Raw genomic sequence first — 20,771 nt, 5'->3', positions numbered from 1 at the left:
CTTCAACACAGAGGGTTATTTAATTATTGCTGCTAGAGGCTTTAATCAAGTCCTTCTTATAGAAAACAAACAAATGATTAGCCTTTACATTGCAGGCATAAACAGGAATTTGACTCATGAATTTCCTAATTATACTGCACCATTTTGAAAATCAGTTGGCATTCAAATTCTTGCTGTTACTCCGTGTACAATTTCCTTTTGCAAGATAGAAGTATAAGATAAAAAATTGTTGTTAAATATGTTAAGATTCAAGTTAGGTTTAATTTAAATATTTTTTCCCTACTTGCTCATACAAAACGATTAAATTGAAGTAGGGGAGTAATTAGGTGTCAACTGTGTATCAGCTACATGCTATATATTCTATATGACTATCACTAATTTATTCTTACATTAATCCTATGAGGTAGGCTTCATTATTTCCATTTTAAATATGAGGCAATTGAGGCTCAGGATGTGAAATGACATGCTCACTGTCACATCAGAAAGTAGTCTGTGATGAGACTCAATTGGAACTCCTAATCTCTGGGCCTGGCTCTGGCTTCCTTCCACACTGCCATTTTGCCTCAGCCACAAGGACAAGGGCCTATTCTCCATGATTTCTGTGACAGGTGCCTAAAATGGATAAGCTCTTCCCAATTTTTCTTTTTTTTACTTTTTTTTTAATTTCCAATACGTGCCTTTGGTTGTGCATAACAATTGGCAAGTAAAATTCACATCCCAGGTTTATAGCACTATAATATCCTGCTTACTCTTTCAGCCATGTGAAAAATAAATTATGAAATTAGATCTACAAGTTTATTTTTAATTCTATCTAAACAAAAACAACCAAGTTCTGCATATTTTGAGTGCTGAAGCCAATTTTGATTTTACCAGAGATACAAGGTGGGTCATAATTTCTTCTTTCCACTTCCATCATTTGGCAGAAGTCAAATGCCAAATCTTCCACAAATAAAATTTGCTTCTTATGTAATTGTCCTTAAGGAGTTCTTTGGAAGAATAAGGAAGTGTATCTATAAGAAAGTATTTCCCTTTCAGTACTAGTTTCTAGCATATTCTTAGTGTCTTTGCAGCATATATTATATTCTGAGAATTATTTCACAGTGCATTTTTCTTTACTTTGTGTGGAAGACTGATCTGAGCTAGATCATGAGCCAAATTCTTTTATTTTCCCAGAGCTGCACTGAAGTCCTCACAGACAGGAATTTTTATTGTGATGATTGCTTCTTGTTCAGATCTTTACAAGACCATTGGGATATTTCCTAAGACAGGATTCTTGATGGGAAGACTTACATGGTGGAGGTTACTCTTGGTAAAGGGTCATAATCCAGTCCAAGGTTTTATAGAACTTTCCACTGTTAACAGAAGATTCTACTGGACAGTCCTGGTTTAGAAAGTAAAATAGAAAAGTTCTTAGACTGTGTATCTTTTTGCTAATGGCATTTATGTATTAGTAGCTTACCCACTCTGGGTTTCACTTTTTTCATGTGTAAAATGTAAAAAAAAACATATATATGAGTACTCCATCTCTTTTTGATGCAGACAAACGTTAAATGATTAACTTGCAAATTTTGATATATGTGGTTTCAGATGCTCTTTTTTTTTTTTGGTAGGGACTTAGTTGGTTACTCTTTATCATTTTTCAAACCTTTCAATATAGGAATCTGTTAGAAAGAAAATTAGAATTCAGTTTCTTATTTGAAATTCATGTGAAAAGAAAAAAAATAACCAATTTGGGTTATTTTAAGGAGTTTAAGAAGTATGCAGCTTTGATCTGATTTGTTAGCTGAAGTCTGCTTTTCAAACAACTTTGGCTGTTATCTATACCATTCATTTTGGAGTTTCATTCATAGTTATGATCCTGAGGCCAATTAACCAAGGTTTTATCATGTGTTATAAAAGTGGGCCTTTGATTTTATTTTTTTAATCTGTTAAACAAGATAATATTCATTTCAGTTTTAAAATTGTAGAACTCTAAATTTCTGAATACCATTGCACTTGGGTTCATTATAAAAAGATAAATTCAGTCAGAATTTATGGGGCTGTAAATAGGATTAAACTACAAATAGCAAATAATTGTGTTTCTTAGTGTGTTGTATATAAAGGTAGGTCTTGGGGCACCTGGGTGGCTCAGTTGGTCTAGAGTCCGACTTCAGCTCAGGTCATGATATCACAGTCTGTGAGTTCGAGCCCCACATCAGGCTCTGTGCCGACAGCTCAGAGCCTGGAGCCTGCTTCAGATTCTGTGTCTCCCTTTCTCTCTGCCCCTCCCCTGCTCATGCTCTGTCTCTTTCTGTCTCAAAAATAAATAAGAACATTTTAAAAAATTAAAAATAAAGGTAGGTCTTGTGTAATGTCTTTACGGGAAAGTCACTGAAAACTTTAGTTGAGTACTATATGACTCTATAAAATGGATGATTCAGTTATTTCTGCCAAGTTATCTACAGTATGTAAAAATATTCTAATCAACATCCATCCCATTGGAATCAGAACATGTCTATCACATTTACCAGCTTGGCATCCCTGACGATCATATTTAGAAATGAGTAAAGAAAACTTTAAATTATGTATTTCTCATATACACAGTTGATGTAGTTGCTTAGAATTGCTTTAATTGGATGGAGCATTTTAGTTTAGTAACTACCCATCAAGTATCATGATGGCCAATTTAAGTGAAATATGAGACGACTATTCTGACCAAAATGCAGAAAATGCTGTTTTAAATTAAAAAAATAAAAATAATGTTTTTTATTTTTGAGAGAGAGAGGGAGAGAGACACAGAATCCCAAGCAGGCTCCAGGCCCTGAGCTGTCAGCACAGAGCTCATCATGGGACTTGAACTCACAACTGTGAGATTATTACTTGAGCCAAAGTCAGATGCTCAACAGCCTGAGCCACCCAGAAACATTGAGAATGCCATTTTAAATACTACCTTTCTGGTTTTTTTTTCTAAGTTTATTAAGGCAAAAATTGGAAGGAAAACTAAAATTTATTTGAGATCATCTTAAAATGTCACCAGTGTAACCATGCTGAAAATTCACATTCTATCCAATACAAATATGTGAGCTTAAAACATGTCATTATAATTAATAAATCATACAATTTATTAAAATTATGAAAAATAAATTTAATTCATATAATTTCATTTAAATAATTTTAATTTAATTAAATATTTGTTTTTATGGATGTCTTACTATATGTATATCATGAAACATTAGATACATCCAGGAAACAGTGCTAGTATTTCACAGAAGGTGATTTTTTTTAAAGAAGCTCCTTAAGCCATTATTTTAGTGGGATTATTTGCATTTCAGTTTTTTTGCTTTAATTCAAATAATTTGCTTCCTATAAATATGGTATAAGACTTTAGGATGCATGTGATTGATAAACCTCCATGGCGGGGAGGAAAGAACATATAATTTGGGGTCAAAAGAGCTGATTTCTACCATTTAATCGTTCAATTTTCATTTATTCCCTCATGTTTATTGAGTATTTACAATGTGCCAGGGGCTGTGCTAAGAATTGTGTATGAAGTGATGAATAAATAGGTATTATGTGCACCCCACTGGATTTTAATAGTTACTTTCTTAACTGATCTTGGTCCACATCATGTTAATAATTAATAAGATTACATAAATGGTTTTGTGAATTTGAGTGCAGTTGTTGTATTTCTGCCGCATCACCATCATCATCTTCATTTTCAGATCTACTTAAGAAACAACAGTCTATGAAGGAAAATAATTTAGAAATGTCCAGCTAATGCATCTCAAACTGGCTCAGAATAATATTTTAATAGAAATGAATACTAAAACCCTTTGATTTACTTTGCCCAAATAAAAGTGTTTCCAGTTGTTAAAGTTCTTTACTTCTGATGTGAGAATACAGAAACTAAATTTAGCCTATTGTGGCAAGTAAATTTTGCCTATGAAAAGAAACTTAATCATCTTCATCCCTCATTGCTAGCTTCATAGAAGTTAAGCAGGAAATTAATATTGGAAATTAATTACTCATTAAAACACACTTATTAAGCAACTCTTATATGTACACACCAGGCTAACAGCTGAACAAAGGAAGAGGAACAGAGAAGACACTGCTCTTAAGTAACCAACAGTTTGTATAAGGAAGCATTAATTATAATAATGCCATGGCTAACATCACTAAATAGGTATTATCTACACATAAAATGCTTTACAATCTGTCATTATTGAATAAGTGGTTTTGCATTATTTTACTGCTATGAGCCACAGCCTCTCTATGGAACAAGTTAGACACTTAGCACATGGGAAAATTAAAGAAATGTTTTAAAAAATTGTGTCTAGATTCCTAAAACTGATTTGTGGTGGCAGAACCTACAAGGATCCTAATGAAACATTGAAGTATATTGCATGTTGTCAGGAAATCCCTAGATTCTCTAAGGATTTCTAGTTTTAATGATTCAGTGTACTTGTTGACTCTTGCAATTCATTCAAATCATTTTTCCCTTCACTCTGTGAATATTTTATTCCTATTTATAAATTTTAAAGTGTTTGATTTAGTTATTTATGTTGGTAGACTCATGTATGATTATCAAGTCTGTTCCCTTAATTTCCATTCAAAGCTTTTCCCATACTACTCTAGGAGAAGCATATCAATTAAAAAAAAAAAGAAGTAGAAGAAGAAGAAGAAGGAATCCTCTATTCAATATTTTAAAACATAATGACTTTTCTACTCTTTTTCCATTGTTTTTCCCCATAGGTTTAGTATTACTTGCAAATTTCACATTTTGAATATAATAATTTACTTCAGATAGCTATAAGGTACACATTCCCTAAGCTCCTACGTACTGCCATGAGCTACCTTTGTTAACAGGTATTAGCCATTCCGCATACTGTACATGTTGTGCTACTAGAGATTTTCCTCCGTTATTGTAATAATATCAGAAATCTATTTCTTATTTTATGTAAAGGTGAGTTTTCTCTAGTAATGCAAGATCTAAAATAGTACTGTCTTAATTCAGGCTGCTATACCAAAATATCATAGACTGAGTGGTTTGTAAAAAACAGAAATTTATGTGCCACAGTTCTGGAGACTGCTAATCTGAGATCAGGGTGCCAGCATGGTCAAATACTGGGGAGAGCCCTCTTCCAGGTTAAAGGTCGCCGACTTTGTGTATCATCACATGGTGGAGAGCAGAGAGGGGAAGCAAGCTCTCCAGAAACTCATTAGGGCAGTGATGTCATTCATGAGGGCTCCACTCTGATCACCTCATGTAATCCTGATTATCTCCCAAAGCCTCCACCTCCTAATATTGTCACGCTGAGAAGTAGGGTTTCAACCTAAGAATTTGGTGTGGGGTACAACCATTCACTCCATGACAAATACTGAATCAGGATGCTGCCTCTGGTTCTGCAACATATGTTTTCTTCTTTGGAAATAAGATAAATATATGGTTATGTTGTATAATCTCTTTCAAGCCTTTCCAATGTCAAGATTGGACTAAAATGTTAGATGACCTCAGTAACCTCTAGAATCAGCTGTTCTCAATACTTAATTTACTGGACAATGGCTCTTTGGGGTAACTAGATTAAATGTTATCCATTAAGGTGTTGAGGCTATAAATATTTTTTTTTCCATTCTTATATTGCCTCATTTCCATTACTGTGTACAGTTTGGATGTCACTAACCAATCATGAAAAAAAGCACTTTTCAATAATAAAGTGGACATTGTTCAACTTTAAGAATAAGCTTACATTTTTTTTTAAATACTCAAAATAGACTTGGTAGGTCTACTCTAAATTTTTGTTGTGCATCTTACTCATTTTTATGGAAAACTTGTTCATCATTTTATCTCCTAGATATTTTTGCCACTTTTTTTTCTTTTACTACTCCACAGTTAATGCTTCCATATTCAGAGTTATTTTTCTGTTCTTCCTACTCATATTTTTTATTGCTTACTCAATGGTGCATTTGTTATCATGTAATAGCCCCTTAACAGGATCTTGGACTTTTATAGAATTAACTAGAGGTTTGAGCTGCTCTTTTTATTCTTTTATATTTCTTTTCTCCTGTATTTCCATGTTGCAGAAATGCTGATCCCTTTATTTCCCCATTTGGTTTATTTACCCTTAATGTAATACTCAATAAGAGGCTTATTTTATAGAAAGGGAAATCTTTGACTTATTATAAGGAAAGGGAATTTATTGTATGAGATTATGGGATAGAGGGTACTTTTTCTTAATCTGAAAACTACTGTTGCTATTAAACTATTATGTAGTTTACACATAAAGTCAATGACAAATAATATTAAATGGAGAATACTGAGAAAGTGTGGAGAAAGCAAGAGAAAAGATATTTGATTGCTTGTTTAATTTACTTAAAAATCAAAACATATTTAGCATTTTCTCATTATCTGTGAGGCTCAAGGGAAGGGACTTATGACAAAAAGAGTAATAACTGTCTACAGCTTATATTATGCAAAGATATTTTGGCATGAAAGTAAAATTTTTATTAAAGTTATTTCCCAGCCTGTGTTTTTATTTTATAGATAAAATGGTAATATTGTATAGTTCTCCACAGTATACAAATGCAATAACTATATCAAATCTAAATTTAGGTGTTCTTTTAAAAATATCATTATGAATTTAAATTATCTCCCTAGTAACAAAAAAAAGGAAACAACATATACATTATTTGAACAGCTGTATATTCAAAAATATTACCAGAGAAGTGATAACTTGCTTAAAACCCTTAACAGTACTGCCCAAAAGCACTTCCTGTGATGACAGAAATGTTCATAATCTGTGATGTCCGGTCTGGTAGCCAATGACCACATATGACTGCTAAGAATGTGGAATTTGCCTATTGCAACTTAGGAACTAAATTTTTAATTTTATTTAATTGTAATTAATTTAATTGACATGGAATTAGGCATATGTGTCTGATGGGTAACATATTAGTGCAATTAGAAAATATTTTTCTTCTCTAATATAGACAAACATATAAAGTTAAATAAGAGGGAAAGATAAAGAGAGAAATTTATAATTTATGCATTGCTTATTTATTAGTAGATAAATATATTTCCAATGAAGTAAAGTAGTAGTAGTTGTGTTATTATTGATGACATCATCAAATATTTTTTGTAAATGGTTTCTTATTCTACCCACAGTAACTTATGTAGGAAAATATTTTTATTAAGAAAAGTGTGAAGGTTTGGATTTGTTTTTGAAAGAAAGTATTAAATAGGTATGTGTGCCTGTGTCAGAGATATGGCGCACATGCTTATATTAATGTTTAGAGTGGAGCTCATGAAGTGATTACAATATCATTGCCACACATTTTAAATCAATATGTAATAAATTATAACTTGAGATTATTTTGAAAATTAAATCTTCAGTTTGGGTCAAACGAATTCAGACTTTCCAGTAATCAGCAGTTTACACATATGTCAAGAAATAATTAGTTATATCATATCATAATCATACTGTTTCATTTTAAATAATAAAATGGACTGTTCTGAATGATGGCATTAACATTTCAATATGTTTCATAAGAGTCCAAAAAAGAAATCTATATTTTAACATGTTTTCTTAAGCAGCAAATAGCCATTTTAGGAAAAGATAAGATAGGGAATTATAAGGCTACCTTTAAGGCTTTTATTTGTGGTGATTTGATTTTATGGGTCAGTAAATCAGCAGATAAAGGGTAAATTGTTCAAGCTCATGGCTGCCTCTGCAACATGGGCTTGCATTCATATGGGCATGAGTAAGTACTAGATATTAGGCCAAACAACTACATCTATGAAATCTTTAAAAATATAGAATTTATTTTACCGTTTTAGCCTTTAACATAAAGATTTTTTTTCTAAGTTTATTTATTTTGAGAGAGAGAGAGAAAGATATATGAGTAGGAGAAGGGCAGAGACAGAATCCCAAGCAGGTCCACAGTGTCAGTGCAGAGCCTGACGCAGGACTCAGTATCGTGAAACACAAAATCATTACCTGAACCGAAACCAAGAGTTGGATGCTTAGTCAACTGAGCCACCCACGCACCCCTATTTTTTTTAAAGAAAATAGGAGTTTGGACAATCTATTTGGTTGTTCTTCCTACTTGTCTTTTGAGCCAAATTTTAAAAGTTTAGAACATGCTGCTCAGTCCCCAGATTTATCACGCAACGTGTGTGTAAAAGGAATAAAAGTAGCATTTTTATCAGATTTGCATTTTATCACTAAAATGAAAGGGAAAAAACATTCTATGTGGCAAATGCATATTATATTGCTTAACCTTCCAAAATATTTGACTGGGAATGAAAGTGTCCTTTTATTTCAGATGTTTTTAAACAGGATGCAAAATTTTGTGTGCTGTGAATGAAATGAATCCTTTAAAAGTATAAGAAATGTGTGGATAATTTTTCCTCTTGTTTCTAGTGGTTAAAATGCCCATGGGTAAACACATTTACAAACCTGTACTGCTTTTTTCCTTATTAAAGTAGGGCAAAGATTTTCTAAATATGCTTTTTGTTTGTTTTGTTTTGATTCTTTTGGTCTGTTTGTTTTGTTTCATTTATTTTTTCTTTTGAGAAATAATGTCTATAGTACAGAGGAGAAGAATGTCAGGGCATTCTTTTCTTCAGTAAAGGAAAGTAAACAGTATTAGATTTTCTTGACTTTATAGAATCAACACACAATGCAATTAAGAAAGGGATATTTTCTGTAAAATACTTCTGCCTTCTTACAAAAGGAACAAAGAAATAATAAATACAATCTTCTTACTCCATATTATATTACTATTTTTTAAAGTGATGCTAATTGATACATTTGGTAATAGTTCCAGGAACATAACACAGCTTTAGTAGACATGCTAGCCTTACCCTATATTATTCAAATTCCTCATGTTCAATTTCTTTTTAAAGTGATTTTTGAAATCCACACAAACCTGGACAAAGAGCCTTCAAACATACTTTCTATACACTCTTACCATCTTCTCCTTTCTATTTGGGTGTCTTGGACAAGTCACTGAACCATAGCAGATTAACTGATGAGATACAGATTATATAATTTTTATGAAAGTACCTTTAAAGTGGTAAGATGACCCAAGTATTAGTATTTCTTATTCTTATTTCCCTTGAACATTTAGAAGAAGTTTCTTGAGATCTTCATAAAACTTTATGAAACATTTTATAAAAACTTCATTTACTCTATTTTCTGCTTCTGTTCTTTTTATCATTGCTATTGATTGATTGATTGATTGAAGTATAGTTGACATACAAGGTTACATTAGTTTCAAGTGTACAGCATAGTGATTCAACAGCTCTATAAGTCATGCTATGCTCATCAGAAGTGTAGCTACCATCCATTATCATACAATGCTATGATACTGTTGACTGCATTCCTCATGCTGTCTCTTTCATTCACATGACTTACACGTTCCATACCTAGAAGCCTGTACCTCCCACTCCAGTATGCTTTCTGTGGATTGATTCTCAGGAATTCAGAAATGTTTTAATGTAACTTGATATTACTACATTACATTTAGGAGACAGAATAGCACAGTCTGTAGGAAAACTATCAACTTAAAAATGTTAGATTTAACCACATTAAACTATTGCTATTTGACCAGTTTTTGTCTGAAACAGTAATTTCTCATATTTCAACCTCAGGTGCTATTGGACTGAATGATTTCAGTTTTTGGAGAAGCAGAAGAATTCTTTACCAATCTTCCTCCTGTTGAAATGTGCTGTAGTTGAAAAGATAACTATAATAGTTTTACATTTTGTTTATTTTTGAGAGAGAGAGAGACAGAGCATAAGTGGCGTAGGGGCAGAAAGAGAAGGAGACACAGTATCTGAAGCAGGTTCCAGGCTCTGAGCTGTCAGCAGAGCCTGATGTGGGGCTCGAACTCATGGATGGTGAGATCATGACCTGAGCCAAAGTCGGACAGTTAACTGACGGAGTCACCCAGGTGCCCCAAGTGCATTTTTTTTCTTATAGACTATTTGGTACATATGCAAAGGTCCATTGAATTAAAAATAATATCAAGTATTTCTTATTTTGAAATAAAATTTCATTTTCCTTAAATATAAGAATGAATATGTGCTTAATTGAGTAGTCAGTTTTATACGGACCATTTTTTTTTATTCAGTATATAGAAATCGAATTTATTAAACTCTAAACTTAGGACTTTTTTTTACATTATGGTTCAGTTAGTCATATTTTCACACAGTGTTCCCAAAATTAAAATGTTTGCTTTTTTCTCATAGAAATTGGATAGATTTGTTTTGGACTGGTCTGAGTAAGTATAGATAAGTAAAATCAGAAGTATTTGGAAATTTATTTGAAAATTCTCTGTAATAAAATGATTTGTGAAAGAATTACATAAATCTAGCCTGTATTCTCTCAAATGAAAGGCCATCAGTGGTCTTCAGCAGAGTTTACCTACTCCATCCTAACGTTGGAAAACCTAGGACACTTGGTGGAGTATTCTCTTCTGGTACCATATACCTGGAGGTGGTCTCCCATTCATTTGATCATAAAAAAAAAAGTCGTATCTGAGTACTGGACATTCATATAACCATGAGAATAGGTGGTAAATTGGGTAGATAGGGGTGTATTTAAATTTATTCTACCAACTAATACAAGAGCTCTCCTCCTCTGTTTTCTAAAATACGATGACTTCAGACTTTTAGAAAGGAAGCGCAACTCACCTCAACAAGCTTTCTTTGAGGAGCTGTGTACCAGTGGTTGCGTTTGGATAGGAAAATGCCTGCTAACACCATGCTAAATTTTGTCTTAGGAAAGTTTATTTCTATGTAAGCAATAAAACAGTAAAAATGGGTGACATGAGCAGACACATGTAGACTACTCTTGTCACAGTATTTATGGTCATTCTTATCTGTGATGTTCCTTTTCTAAGTTCAGCTATTGATATTAATATAGCAATGTTAACTCAAAGTTTCGATGTAAGGAAGAATTGAGGCTATGAAAGCAAAACAAAATCCTTGTCATAGTCCCCCATGAAAATAAAATTTGAAATTATATTCAATATAGTTTATGTGAGTCATTTAGTATATATTTTGATATATTGACTACTACCTGTTAAATTTCATCAGGTCCACTGAACACCTTAAGTACCAGAAGAATCTGCCATATAATTATCCTTCCTTCCTCTCATCCTTCTTTCCTTCCTTCCCCTGTTAACAAGATGGAATATTTTGAGTTGAATGCCACAAACTTTGTAACCAAATTGGCACTTGTGTGATCCAGAAACAAAGGCAGTCTGCAACTTAGGAAAGTACTATTGCAAAAGTTCTTTGAAATGTTGCAACTTATATCACAGTTTCCAAGGGGAACAACACTATCAGGCAAAGTAAACTTCTCAGACCACTTCACAAAGGACTCATTAACACCATAATATACTTGAATCATAGTATACTGTACCAAAAGTAAACTTGTATGTTGCTCACAATGTTCATAGGGAAAATGTTTTTATAGGGCTCAAGTGGGATGTTAGGAATGTCCTTGCTGCTGCAAATTGGTTTAGAGTTACTTCTTTTACTCATAATCAGTGAAGAGAGAAGAAATATTAGTTATTCTACTTGGCTCCCCTCATGCTCTAAGACTGTGATTCCAGCGGGCTTGGTGGGAGTGTCATGTAGGTAGATTTAAAATAACTTGCTGAGGCCACCTGTTAAAAAAAGCATTTTGGAAACTAGCCAGATCCCTGCCCAGGCTGTGGCTGTTTCTTTCCTTCCATAAGCCTCCATAATGGACCTTTTTTGCTTCATTTGTTGTTTGAACTTTCTCTTGATTCTGTCCAGCATTTCTCTTCCTCCAGCTGACTGCTGCACAAACCCACAGTTTCAATGCTTTCCTCCGTTTCCCTGTTTTTGAAACATTCCCAGAAGATTGAGGTTTTCTAAAGGCTTTCACTGTTAAAACCAAAAGAAAAATAAAATAAAGCAAAGCTCCATCCTGTGCCACCATGGGAACCAAACTCTGCTATACTGGCATTTAATCCCCAAGATGAGAGGTAAAGTCTTGAATATATTGCAAGGGGCCAGAAAGGCGAGTATAGAAGCTAGCAACCTCAATGTATATAAAAAGGAAATGGAAACCTTTTCTGTATTCCTCTCTCTTCTGGCCATTACCACCACAGCTTTTTTACTATATACCCCATTTGGATGGCTAGATCTGGATGGCAAGTTAACCTGCAGTAAAGGGAGTTTTGATGAAGGAGAGAAGGAGCCACAGAAAATAAAGGGAGCTGGTCGTTGGCAACTAGCAGAGAAGGAAAGAAGCCAAAACAGAGAAGGAATGCCCAAGTGGTGACAGATTTCTTTCAGCCAATTTTAAACTTAAAATGTAGCAAATAAGTGGACTCTTGCTTGTAGATTTAGATGAAGCTTTCATATTGCTAACCTTAAATACTGATTGTACAAAAGGGAGTTACTGGTGATATTTTATATCAATTTTATCTCCTGGTCATCATTAAATTCCTGATTTTCTTTACATTGAAACAAATACATTTGTTTTCTTGCTCATTTTTCTTTTCCTAGAAGTATGTAAAATTATGTGCAAAAAAAACCTCATGATAAGTTAAACTTCCTGTCCTTGGATTCTTATAAGCTGGGAGGCCAAAGGAAATTTTTTTTCCTGGAGATGCTCTTTGAAGTAATTCAAAAACATACAGTTTAACAGTCTGCAGCTTCTCGTCATGTCAACAGCACACAAATTATTCATAACATAACTGATGTTCTGGTGCCTATTCCCATTTTTGTGAGGGAAGCATATCTTATCTGAAAGAAAAAGAAAATTTAAGGTATCTTGTTCATGATTTTATTCCTTATTTTCACAATCAAAAGAAAAAAAATCAGCGTGATCTTTAGAGGTAGCATGGTCATCATAGTAAAGTAGACTACTAAGACTCACTTCATGTACACAGCACTATTAGGTGAGCAGAATTAAGAAGCCAGGGTATTCTGCAAGCCAAGAGCTTTGCCCTAACTTGACAATGTCCACAGGTAAGGCTGGATGGACTGCTTTCTACCTTACCACTAAAGCAAAATGTACTTCTTTAACTTTATACTGTGGCTTGCCAATTTTTGCCCCTGTCTCTGTTGCTGTTAAAAATCAAAATACTATTTGATTGCAAAAGAATCTACAAAGAGAAAGCAAGAGTTGATGTGATGAGGAAAACTGTTCTTTTTAAACTTGATATTCTTGCAGTCCAAAAACCAAGTCGAAGGGAAAGAGAAAAGGAAAAACATCTGGCAAATGATTGTAAATGGGAGAGCTGCCACCATTTACAATTATGTCCAGATTCTGAAGTAATGTAGGGATCATCTGTAGGTTACCAGAGTTTAAATCAACTAAAGCCAAAAAATAGATACCAAAAGGGTAGAATAGAATGATACAAATAAAGAGAGCATTTTTTTTTAATTATGTGATTGAGTCTGAAATTCAGTGAAGTTTGTTCCAAGCCACTTTTCTTCCTTTTCTTCTTATTCTATTTTTTTAAATATAGGAGTTAATATATTATCTCTTCATTTACTCTAGTACTTTGATTTTTTTTTTTTTTTAATCTGAGTCTTTTGAGACAGACCATTTTTCTGAATTTGGTCAAGTTAGGATTTGTTTACACATTGGACATGCCTTGGATTTGCATAGTGGGGGTCCCATTAGTTAAGCTGGTTCTCTTTATGAATAAAAACTCAGAAACATGCTGGATGGCAGGTCAAGATCCAAGGCGCCATCCGTGGCCCTGTGTTTTAGTTAACAGTGAAGGGAAAGAACTCACTTGCAGGGGATCTGAATCAATGACCTTGATTTTATTACCACAGCTTCTTTTCCTAGTATCTTACTTAGCACATTTATAAATTTGGTGTCAATCCTAGGCCTGTTTTACTTTGGTTTTCATTTTCCTTTTACTATTAGATTTTCATGCAGCACTTTACCAAGAACAAAACAAAACCCTTTTCCTGAGACTGTGCTACTTAAAACCATATGCCAGTCTCTGTTTATAGAAATTAAGTAGTGCCATAGTAATTGGTGGATTTTTTTGGCAGTTGCCTCTCCTCTAAATTCCCTGATTTTGTTGTTTTACCCTCTATACTAAAAAATCTTACTTAAAAAGATTAAAACACACCTTAAATGGGGAGTAAAATTTCAGAGGACAGTTAATATAAAACGAAAGTATATCTTAAACATTAATATAATCTGTATCTTGTATGATATCTCATATAATATAGCAAAATAATTATTTATTTATTATTTAAATATTTATTTATTTGGGGGAGATCACGTGTCTGGTAAGGGCAGATAGAGGGGCACAGAGCATCCAAAGCAGGCTCTATGCTGAATGACAACAGTGAGCTGGATGTGGGGCATGAACTCACAATCCGTGAGATCACGACCTGAGCCGAAGTCAGACATTCAATTGACTGAGTCACCCAGGTTCCCCTAAAATAAATCTTTAATATTTGTGTCCATGTCATGTAAAAGTTGCCATTGAAAAGTAGCAAATTCAGTCTAGTTTCTTATTTAGTAGATTAGAAACCAAAACCAATCAGGAAATGAATATCACATACCAAATATTTCAGTCTTTTTTTTTTTGTTATTTATTTTAAAATAAACTCTGGCAAATAGATGCTATTGTACACATTTATCCACTAGCATTCTTCTATTATATTTGTTAAGACCATATCCCTAAAAGTGCCTATGTTGATATTTCAGTTTCCAGTTGATATATTTTAAACAAAATGGATGACTTTTAATCCATTAATAATTTTAACAATTAAAAAGAGTTATTTGTTTAACCTTATGAAATGGTACATTTATAAGTTATTTTTCTCCCAGTTCCTACTCTTGCTGTTGTTTTGTTCTTCCTAAACACTTTTGGTCAAATAACCACTTTTAAGATTCTATTTAATTAAGTAAAAGAATAAGACTAGAAATGTAAACGTGGATATATTTTATTATTGAAAGCATTGTGATAAATACTAAAACCTGGCTGTTGCCCTATTCCTGGAAGACAGATTTCTCTTCCATTTCTTACTGTATGCCTAGCCCTGTGTATCATTTTTGAGCCCTGTGTACTTGAATTTTTTAGTAGTTACTGGAAATAGTTCAAATCCCATACACTTGGATTGATTATGTGTAGGAAATACATGCAAAATCTGCTTGTGTGCACATATATGTGTATGTGTATCTATCTGTATATACATATATATATATATATATACATATGGAAATACATGTAAGTATACGAGGATATGTAAATATGTCAATTATATGGAAATATAAAAGAAAGTTTAGCAAATATTGTCATTATAATAACAATTTTCATACTTATACCCTAAACAGAAGTACAAACTGAATAAACCATGATAAATTTTCCCTAATGGACAGCCCCCAAATGGATAAAACAACATCACATCTCTTGCAGTGATTACTTCTTCTAGTTAATGGATTTAAAAGATAACTTTTTAACAAATTCAGTAAACTACCATTATTTGTAACGAACTATTAGCACACTGTAAATAAACTAAATTATAAATTTTAGTTACATAGGTTTATTTGTGTTTATGGAAAAAAAGTATTAGGAATACTTAAAGGCAATGATGGTACATGGATGTAGAACTGGGGTGTCTTTAAGTGAAATTTCATGGCTCTTGGCAGTGGGCTTTATTTTATCCAAGTCCAGATCAGATTTAGGAATATAATCTTTTGGAATTGTAAAAAAATAACAATAACAATAATAATAATAATAATAATAATAATAATAATAATAATAATAAGGCTTTAAAAATAATTGCCTAGAACAACCACATCAGTGACATGTAAGAATGTTTGCTTAACACAGGACAGTGAAAGACTTTAAAATTCCTTGCTCAGGACATGACAGTTTACCGAAATTTTGTCTCACATTCTTAAAATGCTGCCAATAGGGGGGAACCTGCTTCCCATGATTTTGTTTTCCCCTTTGAACGGTAGCGATGGAGCACTTGCATGATGTGTTTGATGCCTTGCATGAGGAAGACATGCAAAGGCAAAGGTCCAGTCTGCATGCTGCTTAATGAATGTTTTTCCTTTTCTCTCCCTCCTTGTCATGTGCTTTCAGAAGACAACAATGTGGAAGGTGGGTGCTTTCTACTTTATTTTCCAACTCTCATTTGCCTTTTATTTCATAGTATTAATAGAGTACATCTCGAATTTAGACGGTAAGTTGAACTTATTTCTGAGCATTTGTTGATTTCTGGATTGTGTATCACTTTTCATATAGAACACACACCCTCAGCCCCGTCAGTCCCTAAGTACATGAAACTCCTTCAGCCTTAACTCCATCCCTTGATGGATTCCAGCATGCCTTAGAAACCTTAGAATGCTTATTGCAGTGTTCTGTATGGAAAAAATGATACAATCCTGCTTCTTTTGTTTTAAATGAGAAAGTATTTCTTTGCAGTTTCAGAGTTCAGTGCATGATCTGGTCTCCATTTTTTTTTTCTTGACCAAAATGATTTATTTTCTTTTGGAAATGTTTAGCATTTCATCACCCCAAGCTCATTGGTTTAATTTCAAATGATTTGATTTATATAAAAACAGAGAATAAAGCATTGACTCTAAGTAAGAGGCATAAACTTAGATTAAAAAAATAAACCACTGGCCATTGGAAATGAAAGTATGCAACACTCCAACGTGATTACTGGTAAGTATGTTTGTGATATTCTGTGTTTGTTAAATAAAAGTACCATAGTCATTAAAGATTTTTTTTTGAAATTATCTCTATCAAGGAACTTTGAGAAAGTTATACTTTTTTTCCTATCGAATCCAACAAACTAAAACATATTTCAACATTCTGATCTTTAAAGAACTTAAATGTATGTCAGTGTACTGCCTAAGAAATCTCTCAAGGATAAGGGTGCTAACTAGGTAATTGTGTAAGGGATGGTGATGTTCTGTCAACTTACATAATCACAGCATAACAGTTCTTGCAGACACATTGAACTAGCGTATATATTTCAGAAGTGTTTAACGTATTTCATTTTGCTGCGATATTCTGAAATAGAGCCATTCTGTAAGAATAATGAACATTTTTACAGAATGACAGATTTCTTAGAAAAAGACTTCCCATATGAGGTTACAGATAAATAGCTGTTAAAGTCACCAAGATTTGATGTCTCAACGATTCATGGTGATACTAAGTTGGTCAAGAGCAGGTTTCAGCATATTATTTGTGAAACTTTTCTGAACAATATAATTGTTTAGTTGCTGAACATTTCTATTCCATTATTTGAATAAAGTAGAGAAAAACTTCAAAAGTAATCATCAGTGAGTGTTTTTCCAAGTGTTGGCTCTCTGTATGGCTTCTGTTTTTCTATACTATAATTTTAAAAGCATGTGAATATGCCTTGATAAGGAGGATATTACCCTGAAGGTCTGACATCTTTCAAAATCAGTGTCATTTATATGATGCATGTTAATTGAGATTGATTTTTAAGTATCTTTTCAACTTTTTTTGCATTTCCTTAACATTCTATAAAATAGTCCATGTTTCTGTTCCTTCTTTTTAAATCCACTTGCATTCCAGGGGCTTTAAAATCAGCCTAATAAGCTTGAATGCCTCTTTCCTCACACATGCATCCCATGAAAATTTTTGACAAGATTTGCAGAGTATAGCCTATAAACTATTCAATCATAATTGTAACATTCCTATTTATAACATGACTTTGGCACTCTAGTGGGGATCCCTTAGAGGTAAGAAAGTCTAGCATGAGGAACGTGGATGTTTTTGAGGCTTACTAACTTCCATCCTTACTGAGGAGATATTAAAAACCACCATTAGAAGCGTCTTATATATTTTCTAAAAGTTAGATCTTATAGAGAGATAAATCCCTGATTTCCTCTACAAAAAATTATTAACTCTTTTTAGAAAATACATGTACTAGTTTTAAAAGTGAAATTACATGAAAAATTATATAACCTACACATCATCACCAACAGATCATAAACTTTTTAATCTCCCTGTGTGATGTTTTTGTTAAAATCACTTTGAAAATACAAAAAGAGGCTATACTACAGAAGCATTAAACTTCTATGTTAAATTGTCTTTATATTTTGACTATATGTTGATTTGTAAATGTACTGCCCCACAGGAATGTTTAAATACTCCTAAAATTTTAAGGAAATAATGCACATTATTTCAGTATTGGTGCAAGTAATGTATAATGTAGCTCAATAAAGTCTCAAATATATTTTAAATAATACTAGGAAATATAAATTTTATTGAAATTGCTGTATGTACTACTATATTGCTGTAACATTTTCCCATGTTCTTGAAATAGACATGGATTGAGGAGAAGCTTTGTTGCTGAATATGGAATGAAGAACTAGGAATTAATGCTTCTCAGTAAAAAATACCTTCTTGGATAGTGAAAGAGTTTTTGTTGTTGTTGTTGTTTTTTGTTTATTTGTTTGTTTGTTTTAAGAACATTAGCAGTATTTAGTAGAGGAGTGAACTTCAATCTGAAGTCAGTTGTCAAGTAACAGATAATAAGTATTTAAATAAAGGGAATTTAGTATTATTTTAGAAAACTTCCCTGATGAAATTACTGTTTATATAAAAACATGAAACTTAATATGTATTATATATATATGTATGTATGTATATATATATATATATATATATATATATATATATATATATCAACTTACGGTTCACTATTTAGGTAATGTTTAGGTGAAAGACTAAATAAATTTGTCCTCCATGGGAAATTTCTTGAGCCTATTTAAAGCTGATCCGTTGTTTCCTAAAAATATTCTGTAGTAAATTCTGACTTTACAGCTGCATGTTTAATAATCTATTTTTGTATTTGAACAAGCTTAGTCAATTGCTACATGTGTCAGACAAGGAGACATTTCTGCATTATCATTTCAGTGTGACTAAGGACTTTTTTAATTTAATTATAAAACCTCATTTTTTGATGAGGGGAAAAAGATCAGACCCAGCCCATGTTTCAGATATTCCTTTGGGTTTTAAAAAATATAATTTTATAACAAGCCCTGTGGTGGCAGTATCATCAAAGGGCATGAAGGACAGATGCAATATTTAAGGGATGATTGGTTGGATTTTAAGTCATGCTCTTCATTGTTCCAACTGATACATTGAAGAAATACACAGGGCAGCATATGCCAGTGTTTAAATTACAGTACTATTAACTCTTTGCCCCAAAGCATTCCAACCAGGGGTTGAAAGAATGCTTTTTGATTTGCCTCTGTGATACAGACATGTCTCATAGGAAACAAGATGTCTGTCACTGAACATTTTTGTCACCGTGACAACCCTGACTTCCCATGCTCCCTTGTTTATTGCTGACTGTGCTCTTGTTTCCCTTCAAGGTCTGGCGCACCTGATGATGGGCGACCAAGGTATGGGCTCTGTTCCTTTTCCACTCTGCTTTCAGTGTTTTCTTGTTCTGTAGCTGCTTTAAACCATCACTGCAAAGGATGGGCAAATGCTTGCAAATTATCTGGCTGCAAATTAAATACATAACTTTTGTTCACATTTTTTTCATATGTTTTTTCCCCTTTATTTGTTAGTTTGATTTTGGTTTGCTCCTTTGACTTTTATTTTCCTTCATTCTTTGCACTATAATATCTGCAAATAAATGAGACATAAGAATTTGTGATTGAGACTTTGCATACATTTGTAAGCATATGCAGTTAAGGGTAGCTATAGTTAAGAAAAACCGAGAACCATCAGAAGTTAATATCTGAAATAGTATATTCAGTTTAATCTACTGTACCAGAAAGAGTCCATTTTTCACCCATGCATGGCAGTTTGGGAGCATCCAGACATCTTTGGCTTCTGGCTTTTAGAATGCTGAGTATAGTGTTTCACAGAATCAATACTTTTTCTACCTATAGTATAGTCATTGTGTATCTTCTTTTTTGTGTAATCTTTTAAAAGTGAGCATGGACTTTTCAGTTTCCTTGCATGTATTTCCTTTTAAAAAGGGCAGATTTCTTAACAAATACTGATTATATCTCCATGTATTTTCAGACCCTTTTTTATGCTTTCTTGTCTTGTTTAATTTTCAAAGAGTACTACATTTACATATATTCATAATTCTTACTGTTGTTTCTCTCTCTATTCTCTTTGTATGGAAACCCTTTCTTCTTGGAACCATTTCATCAAATCCATAGGTAAAAGTAAAGGTATTACATTATTTTATTTCTTCTTAATATCATCTATATGAATTATAGTGTGTGTAAGTTATGCAAATGTATTTAGATCTTTTTGTATTAGTAGTGGGCACTGGGAGGTAGGTATGAGTGTTAATATTTTGTGAATTTAAGGTAAGAAAACTCCATCAAAATGTTGCCCTTTTTTTTTTGCTCTTTAGAGTGTTTTATCATGTCAGCTGCCTATATAATTAGTATATTTAGAAATTAACTTCAGATTTCAGTGTAATTTTTTGCAGTATCACTTAATGGTAGTTAAATGATGAGTGTAGTTACCATAAATATGTCATCTTCAAACATTGAGCTCAGGAGCACACCTGCCCCAACCATTTTGCATTGGGATGTAAGTGTAAGCATGTGCAGCATTGAAGTGTAGTGCTGTGCGATCATCACCTCTTTGCCTGCTAGATGTCATATATACACATTAATTCCATAAGAACCTGGAAAGGTAGTACCGTGAAAAAGCCAAGGAAACAAGACAAGCCTGCTCTTTCTTTTGCACATACTAACTTTGTTTTAAGAACGTTACCATGCAGGTATACATTTCTGCATCACTTGGTA

General features: G+C 33.0%; 1 protein-coding gene across 22 annotated transcripts in view; it reads left to right on the top strand.

Annotated features, from left to right (window-relative positions):
- Positions 1-20,771, top strand: part of NRXN1 (neurexin 1) — a 1,147,797-nt gene that overhangs the window by 89,478 nt on the left and 1,037,548 nt on the right. For 15 of the 22 annotated variants that reach the window (XM_043603349.1, XM_043603360.1, XM_043603352.1 and 12 more), the window contains exons 3-5: positions 16,090-16,107; positions 19,365-19,394; positions 20,172-20,183. The exons of 5 other annotated variants lie outside the window; for them this stretch is intronic. In XM_043603349.1, the coding sequence (XP_043459284.1) occupies positions 16,090-16,107; positions 19,365-19,394; positions 20,172-20,183 (60 nt within the window). The remainder of the gene's footprint in view (positions 1-16,089; positions 16,108-19,364; positions 19,395-20,171; positions 20,184-20,771) is intronic. 2 more of the 22 variants (XM_043603351.1, XM_043603344.1) reach the window with 1 other exon arrangement.

Source organism: Prionailurus bengalensis, chromosome A3, assembly GCF_016509475.1.
Source record: "Prionailurus bengalensis isolate Pbe53 chromosome A3, Fcat_Pben_1.1_paternal_pri, whole genome shotgun sequence".
NCBI classification, from domain to species: Eukaryota; Metazoa; Chordata; class Mammalia; order Carnivora; family Felidae; genus Prionailurus; species Prionailurus bengalensis.
This window is presented reverse-complemented; position numbering and strand designations above follow the sequence as displayed.